This window comes from Ixodes scapularis, unplaced genomic scaffold, assembly GCF_016920785.2.
Source record: "Ixodes scapularis isolate PalLabHiFi unplaced genomic scaffold, ASM1692078v2 PGA_scaffold8__174_contigs__length_109621045, whole genome shotgun sequence".
Taxonomy (NCBI): domain Eukaryota; kingdom Metazoa; phylum Arthropoda; class Arachnida; order Ixodida; family Ixodidae; genus Ixodes; species Ixodes scapularis.
This window is the reverse complement of record NW_024609883.1, coordinates 44,097,239-44,106,311: the sequence shown is the minus strand read 5'-3', so window position 1 is coordinate 44,106,311 and position 9,073 is coordinate 44,097,239. Positions and strand designations below refer to the sequence as shown.

The following is a 9,073-nucleotide window of genomic DNA, read 5'->3' as shown; positions in this document are numbered from 1 at the left end:
ATTAAAAACGTTTTCTTACTCACCAACGCGCCTCAACCGAGGATCGACCTGTTCATAATCAAAAGAAGAAGAATGTCGAGCCAAACCTTAAATATTGTTTTATTATCACCTTAGTATTACCAACCCTACGAAAACTCTCGAATATCAGGCAACGGCTGCAACGATGAAGCTTTGCCCTATCTTCGAGCTCAATAGTACTTCCATTGCTTCGCTGTAAAAGTTCAATGCAGAGAATTAAATATTAGTGAGGCACAATACGGCACTCCCATCCAGTGACTCAGTTCAAATGGTGCTCAGCGTGGCAGTCGACATATTCAGCAAGAAATGACGCAGATATGTCTGACGAGACTTTGAAGAGCCAGCTGTTGCTCAAAATACTCAAGGTCAATAAATGGGACAGGTAGCAACAGTAAGAACTTGAATTAACCTTCTTCCTTTCGTTTCTTAATTGAGGAAACTATTGTTGAAAGTAACGCCACGAAAGTAACGGATTACTTTTTGGGGTAACGGTCACTTACTTTTATGAGAGTGTAATTGTAATTGTAAAAAATTACAATTTAGCCTTGAGTAATTGTAAATGTAATTCCTTACAATTTTTGAGTAACGTGTACAAGTATGCGGGCATCCATGCATGCCAACTCGGCAGTGTTGTGATCGCTATTACATCGCTCGCACTTACGGTGGAATGAAGTGCATAACTTGCTATAAACCGCTGTCTCTGCACTCTGGTGAGCTTTATAAGAGCACCTATTTCGCATCATTTTGCGGCTCCCGTCTGGCTGCAATTTTTTCGATCGATTTGGTGAAGCAAGATCTTCCTCCGAGGTTCATTTTCTGTTCCACAGGGAACACTGAAAGGCTCTCCGGCCAACTTTTCCACAGGCGCAACAGCCTGTTAGCTGCGGCGTAGCAACAGGTTGGGAAAGTAATGGCGACCGGAAGTCCAAAACTGAAAGCAGGGCGTCAGGTCACAACCGGCCAATAGTGTGTGCGGTGGCTTGTTCAAAGAATGGCGCCACTTTCCCCAGGATAGAGGGGCTTTATCACGCTGTTGCATGTCGCGCTCTTGGCAGTTGGTCGTGGAAATGCTAACGAAAAGCTGCGAGTAGCACAAGCGAACGGGAGTGTCGCTGTCGTCGCGGTGTCCCAGCTTCTGGCTGTTGAAGCCTCCGTGGACTTCCACAGTGGAGAGCGACTTGCAGCAGAACAGGCGTCTGCCACACACACCACAGCTGTTGGGACGCCGCCAGGATCGTAGCTGGCAACGGCGTGACACTTTTATGATGTAACCAGGCGGAAATGGAGGGACCACTTTTTCTGGATGCAGTAAACACCCCAGTCGGAGACGCGCTCCAGGCACCATACTCAAAACTCATGAAACGAAACTTCGACTGCCAGAGAAGGAAACGGCCGGAAACGGCACACGTTTTATGCCTTGTAAGTATCGTACTCTCTTTTGAGCATTGCTCTTAATACTCGACAGCTGAGCCGGTCGAGTCCGTTGAGCTCAGGGTCGACGATGCATATGGCATACTACTTGGTGCCCCGAACACCTTGAATGTGAATCGCAGCTACGCCCGAAGACTCCGGGTCCCAGGTGCATCCTACGTATCTTCAGACTCTGGGATCCGGGTATGTGCGACGTATCTTTAGATTCTGGGATCCGGATACGTCCGACGCATCTTTATAGACTTTGGGTTCCAAATACGTCCGACGTACCTTTAGACAGCGTTACTTAAAAGTAGTATGCTTATAACTGCCTAGAAAAGTAAGACGGAATACACAATTTTAGGTACACTATGAATTTCTTCAATTTTCAGGGATCAAAAAAAAGCTGATGGCTGCGAGCCACCGCAAAGGTTTTGAGAGAATTGGCTTGTGGACAAAAAGTATCACCAGACATCTGTACCACTGTGCAGCCACTAGTGGAGGAGATGGAGAATTGATGCAGGCAAAGTGGTTGTCAATGCTGAATCACATCGGTGACGTACACACTGGCCACAGTGAGGTCTTCCCAGCCTGCGAGCATGGCCCCCTTGAGCTTAGAAAATGGATTACACAAGGCAGGTGATTTCGGCATAATCAGAAGTGCAGAGATTTTCTTGCCTGCATAGCACTACTGGCCTTAGTATACTGATATTACTGTTTGAAGACATGGTTCATGCATATCCGGTGCTTTTAATGAACTTTCGAATGTGAATTATGAACTCGTGCCAGGACATTGGTCTGATACATACAGGTTCCAAAGGTCCAGACTTGTAGAAGGTTATTCCTGACTCTTTTTCTTCGACTTTCCCTCATCCATTACCGTAGTCTCCGGTTTTCCCACATGATGTCCAGAATTTCTTTGCTCAAAAGCGATTTCACTCTTGGAGAAGGGTTGAATAAAATTGAAGCTGTTTCTAAGAAATACACGGTCTAGAAGCGTGTTGGTTTTGAGGTCAAAGATGTAAGAAAGAATAAACATTTAGGATGGGGACCCATCCTAAATCAGGGTATCACCCGATTCCTTTCACCCCATTGTCACACACGCTCAATCTTACACTGGGTGCAGCCCTTGTTTTTATGATACACGAATTTCGGAGGGCAATAATAGCAGATATGGCCGGTAAATCATAGAGGCGATTGCCATCCACAGCGTAAAAAACTATGTTTCTACCCCCTCATTGCTCCTGACGAAGACTGAAGTCGAATTTCTGAAACCAGAGATGACACTGTCAACTTGACTATGTTTTTATCTTATTGTCTCTTTCCTTCCGTCTATCTTTTGATTTTCCCTTCCCTCGGTTTTTTGCACCTTTAATCTGCTGCTCGCTCTTGGAATTTCATATTTGTTTGTTGCTACCTGAAAGAAGTGGTTGTTCAGTCCCTGTCCTCAATGTTTATTCTTTTTTACATCTTCAATCAGTTTAAAAGAAAGCTTGTGTGTGTCCGATAGGAGTGGTACTTTTAACTCTGTTCAATAGAAATTCTGATATGCAAATGAAACTAGTCAGTAAAACAGGAAAGAGGTAGTGCGTATTTGGCAATGCGGAAGCTATGCTTATGAATCAGCTGGGGTGGAAAATGTGGGTATGCTATTATTCCTTGGACTTCATGTGAATGTAGGAGTGAAGTTATGTAAAGCTGTAGGTACTAATTCTTATAAAAGTTAGAGAAGGCCGGTTATCTTTAGTTATTGGATTCTAAAAGTAGGAACAAATGACTATATTTTGCCACTGATGGTACTTCTGGAGTGGTGGTGCTTGAGGCATTTTAGTCTGAATGTGTGGGTAGAATAGCCAATGCATGATTTGTCAATTGCAGATTACCCTAGGAAAGTTGAATTTTCAATTTTCATTTTCTGTTTGAAGGAACTGATGCCCACGATCGGCTGGCCACTATTCTGGCATCAAAGTCTTTTTTAAAAGATGTCAAGCAGCTGTCGTCAGAGGGTCAAACGTTTAGCGTCGAGACGTTTCATTCGACATTGATTCAGTTTGCCCCCAAGTCTGTGGCCTACTCGTACACCATCATGGCTGCAAGGTATGGATTGGATTATTGAGCTTCCTAATATTGCCGTATTTCCAAGTGGCCAAGGTAGCGCAGTGGATTGCGTGCCCCGCTTTCACGCGGCAGTGCTGGGTTAAAACCGCAGTCACGGAAGTGCCTTTTATTCTTTCTTTTATTCCTCATCTAGTTTCTGGAAGATTCTAGAAAAAACTGGCATGTTCCCCTTATTTTTCGCTTGTACATTGTGTTGTTCTAGTCATAGTACTTCCTGGGCGGTACGCGATGATTATAAAAGAGTGCACCCGTGGCTGCAGACAGTCAGTCTATTGCTAGCACTTGTCCTAACTGTTGCGCCAAGATTCAATGCTCGCGACGTACTGTTATTCTCTTCTGTTTTGGGCACTAGTTCGCCCCATTAAACATTATTTTCCTTAGTTACTCCTTGCCTCTCTCTGTCATTCGTGACAATATTTCAGTAAGAGTTCTAAATTTCCTCCTTCAAGGACCTTCATAGCAGCACTGCATTACAATGAAAATTCAAACAGAAAGCAGCGAAAAACAAAAGATGGACAACCACAGTGGAAAAGAAAATATCCGAAGGCGCAAGGTGGAGAACCAGTGGTCCAAGAACTCATGGAGGATGCCACATACAGTGAATATATTCATTTTCTTTTAGAACAAATGGAAGAAACATGACAAACATGCTATCCCCCTTTGTGAAAGCCTTCAATGGCAGATAAACAGAGCAAACACAACGGACAGAGTAGAAGACTTGCTGGAAACGATGCTGCCTCACTGTCCATTGTCTTCACACTGTTTATGTGTTGCCACTAACTATAGCCAAAGCTTCAATACTTGTGCAGGTTGATACCATCGAGGTTGCCACAGCATACCATGCTCTTGCAGACTGCTACAGTCTGGTATGGGTTGAGAATACCCCAGAAGCTCCTCCCACGTCCTCATTGTCGCCGGCCATTGTTTCTGCGCAATGCTCAAGTAGTCCGCTATTTAGGCTGTGACAACCTTTGCAGCTGAGCGAGTCAATACATTGTATTAGCAGGAAAAAGAAATGGCACAAATACACGATACAGGATATAAAAGGACTGACCGATGTCTCTTGCTTTTGTTCACCTCAGTAAACACGAGCACAAAAGATGCACCAGCAAATATACAGGTGCCTCAAATTTCCAAGAGTTTGACTTAATAAAGAATGTGATATTTTTGTTTAACAGCGCATGTTCCATGTTTTGGGTGGCGTACAGCTGTTTCCCCTGAATCTTTTTTGCAGTGGAGCTGTTCAGGTCTAGTTTCCCCAGTTTCGTGTCCGTGGACAAATAAATCTTGACAACCCTCTGTACAGTTACCGCCATCTATAAGCAACGGCGGCAACTGGCTTGCCGGTTGTCGCCGTCACTCATAAATGGTGGCACAGAGTACAGCTCCGCTACTCTTGCTTCTTCATCGGAGTGGATAGGCTGAAAGCTTTTCTGTTCTTCAAAGTTCATTTTTATTGGAGAAGAAGAAAACGAGCTCTGTCACACTTACATCACATATCTCGTCATGGCTACAGCCCTTCTTGGGTGGTCTGCAGAGCAACTCATTGTCTTAGCTGGTACATGGTTGTATTTATTGTGCTCATTCTTAACTTGTATAAGAACTATAGCATATTGCATGTTTCTGTTGAAACTCTTGAAACTAATAATCTTAGTGACATTGGCACGGGAATACACTATATTTTCTTTTTGTCAATTTCCATGCGCTTCTGTACAACTGGAGCACGTGCTAGTTAGGTCTTTTTGACTCGTATATGTAAACATTGTGCTGAATACATTCAGTGAGGCACAGTTTCTGCTCGGGGATACGGGGCACAATAACAAAACCTCGTGCAGCTGCAATATCTGACTTGTGTATTTCCCGCTTTTAATTCTCAGGTAGGAGAATGCAAATGTGCCCTCTACTACAATATACAGCAGACAACATTTGTCCAAAATATGGTTCAAAATCTCGCATGCTCAATCATTTCATGCGCACCCCAAGCATTTGGAGCTTGTTGTTCTAATTCTGTTATCAGCACAAAGCCAGATTGTGACGTCATGTTTGATCTTTCAGACTACATTGACCGGTTGTTGGAGACGGTCCTGCAGTTAGAGCGGCAGCCGACTGCCCACTGCTCAACATCACGTCCTGTGCCTCCCCCACTCAGCCAGAGCCAACCACATGTTCCTACCCAAGAACTTGTTAGGAAGCGTCGCCAGAGATTCAGCCTTCCTTGAGAGCTAACTATCCAACTGCTTGTAAGATACAAAAGAAATTCGTTGTAGCCCATAGCAACACATGTTTTACCAGAGTTAATCCTCTGATCGAAGTATTCTCCTAAATTGTTTTCTCTATTGCAATTTTTTTGTAAAGCATTGGGGAAATTTTCTTGTATGCCCGCTCACAATGTGAGCAACAATGCTTAATTTGGCCTGTTTGTTGGTCACCCACACATAATCACTCGCTCAGAGTAAATTATATTTCTAAAGTTAGACACAGATATTTACACAGTTCCCTCTCAGTGAAGGACTTCAAACTATGTGCATAAACGTAATATAAGTATTTAGTACTCCACATATCTGAAGCCCGTATATGTTTCAGATGGGTAGGCTGCCCGGATCTTGACGACTACGCAGCTTGGCAGTGGCTTGCGGTGGTGGCGTCCGAGCTTGTGCCAAACCCACCGCACAAACTGATTATAGGCCGTCAACCTGTACCGCCTATGCAAAGAAAAAATAAAGCACATGTTATTTTGCCCCTCTGTGAGAGGAACACGATGAAACAAAACAAGTTTTTGGTTCTTACCTGTGGAGATCTGGGGCGTTGATGGCTTTCCGCTCATGTTCCATTAAGTTGAAATACGCTATTTCAATTGCATGTTGATTTAGAACACCCCCAAGAAATGTAGGGTGCACAGTGATGCATATTTCAGATGTTGGGATTTTTTCTCGCACTTTCTGGATGCTGTGGCAACACAAATTCTCGGTGGCTGTGCCCATCACTTCACAGAGTCCACACCCGCACCTGGAATACACCGAATTTTGCCAAGCGCATCAGTATTTTGTTACTGACACAAGTGACAACAAACATATAGCTGCAACTTACTGGAGGAAACATACTCACCCGAAGGATAAAGGGCAGCTGGCATTACGCCGAGAAAATGTTTGTATAAGCTCTCCCCACTAGTCGCAAGTTTGGCTGAAGTACATTTACAAAAGATGATTCGTGACGCTGTTTCAGCAAATGTGCGAGCAATCTTCAGACCGCAACTTTTGTCTGCGATTATATGGCGACATTCCTAGCCTGGGGTTTTCCGATCTCGATACACAGCAGACTGCGGTTGTTGACGCGCAGAGTTAGGACTTGAACTTAGGAAGAATCCTGGGCTCTGCAGTGCGACCTTCCGTTCCACCAGCTTCAAGCGGCGGTGCGGCTTGGCTACCGCTATCGGCATGGGGTCTCAAAAACAGAAAATATAAATAAGTGTCACGCCAGGCAACGGGCGGCATCGTGCTGAGAGCGCGAGCTGAGCGTGTGCGAAAAACGCACCGCGACAAAAGCTTGTGAGCGAATAAGTGGTGACCTGCCGATATCATAGTCACGCAATCCCCCACTGTTTTCCCATACTCTTCAAGAGCTTAACGACGGTGTTAAGATGGCAATGGCAACGGTGAGCGCATTCAACAGGTCAACAGTCGCACGAGCTGCTATGCCCACACGTTCGTGAACGCGTCACTCAGATGACATGGGCGGCCTTGCAACACCGATTTGCTCGCACTGATTACAAAATAGTATATTAAAACACTCACCACTCCAAACCGTGCCATTGAGCGTTATCGGCCTCCTCAGCGTCGTCTCTGACGACATCGCCGTCGTCCTCCGCAACGCTCTCATCGTCGTCGTCGCTGGAGCTGGTCGCCAGCGGGTCGAATACAAAATGACCAACTTCAGGAATTTCTTCGTAATCGCTCGCGTCACTGCTGAGATCGCTCTCGAAGACGTAGGAATTGCCAAAATTTGAAGAGTCCGACGAAGTGAGTGAAGCCGGAGCCTCCATCGGCTCTAATGCCAGGAGACGAAGACGACGAAATTTGCTGATGCCAGAGGAGAGGATCAGTTTGGGAGTGCTTGCAGCGGGTCAGCCCCAGCTGCCCCAGCTCCGCCGGTTGCGCCGCGGCGCTACCAGGGGCGCGCGTGCAGCAGAGGCTGGCTACGTCACGGACCTCCGAACAGCCAAGACCCACCCACTGGGGGGAGCCGAGGATCCGTGATAAAAACGACTGTATCTCTGAAACTAGCGGTCTGTTTACAAAACAAAATATCGCAAACGCATGCTAACACATAATGGGTTCTTCAGCCATAGTTATCTCATGTTTTATATATTCCGTGTCATAACCCCTTTAACTCATTGAGCCGCTGTGACCTAGATACGGTTCCCCCAAACTCGCCTTTGTCCCCATCGAGCGTAATCTTCTGCCCCGAAGTCGAGACAAAGAAACCATCTTCCCTCTCTGCTCGGCCAAAAGGAAGAGAGAGGGGGTACTGAAATCATTTCCTCTCAAACCGATGTTTTTACATCGGTCCATTGGGGTGCGTATGCTTATAAAATCTAAACTTAGACTTAAGGTACGTTTATACTCCAACTTAACCTTGACGGGCTTTGCGTAGCGAAGCGCGCAAAGATACTGATTGGTCCTAGATATCGAGTTTCTGGTTGACGGCCAATGGAAGGAGCGCGTTCTGCGCTACGCTGCGCTCAATCCGCTCAACGTCAGAGTATAAACATGTCCTTTAGTCTGCTTCAACGGGCGACTTGCCTCTCACCTGTAGATGAGCGATTTAGCCAGTGCAGTACAACCGCTAGCCTGACGTTGTTAAAGAGATACTGAACCAAGGAATGTAGTGTCCGTAATAAGTGGCGCACATTCTTTCCACGAGCCAACAGCCGCCGATGTGCGCGAGCACACGCAACAAAAATGACGCCACAGACCTCCATCCGCGGTTAAGATGGCAGTGAAATGTATGGGCTTCGGGCCAAAGGAGAATAAAGACAAGTTTTTCATCTACACAGTGGTGACTGGTGTAAAAGGTAAGCGATTAATTGGTCTAACAAGCACGTAGCTTTCACTTGTAGAGATGAAAAGCCTGTTTTTATTCTCCTTTGGCCCAAAGCCCATGTTTTTCACTCTCCTCTTAAGCGAGAATGGAAGTCTTTGACGTCATTTTCGTTGTGTGTGTTCGCGCACACCGGCACCTGCTGGCTCGTGGAAAGAACGTGCGCCACTTATTATGGGAACTAAATTCTTTGGTTCAGTATCCCTTTAGCGTGCACCACGAAGTTGTGATACACGACCGCACGCCGGTATACGATGCTCGCCCAGATCGAAACGGGCAGAGGCGTGAATAGACCTTTTGCTATATTACCCAAGCATCAAGGAGAATGCAGGGATTGGTGTTCCACGTGCCACACGCGCACGCCTTCCCGTATAAAAGATCTGAAGTAAATAACCAAAATAAAGGGTGGACGAACGCGCGTGCAAGATAC

The 9,073-nt window shown here is 45.8% G+C and overlaps 1 protein-coding gene across 1 annotated transcript; it reads left to right on the top strand.

The window, feature by feature from the left end:
• Positions 1–1,430: 1,430 nt before the first annotated feature.
• Positions 1,431–5,858, top strand: LOC121833566. The gene is made up of 5 exons (XM_042286967.1): positions 1,431–1,437; positions 1,821–2,063; positions 3,354–3,525; positions 3,996–4,144; positions 5,602–5,858. The coding sequence occupies exons 1-5, from the start codon at positions 1,431–1,433 to the stop codon at positions 5,763–5,765; spliced, it is 735 nt and encodes a 244-aa protein (XP_042142901.1). The 3' UTR covers positions 5,766–5,858.
• The last annotated feature ends 3,215 nt before the right edge of the window (positions 5,859–9,073 follow it).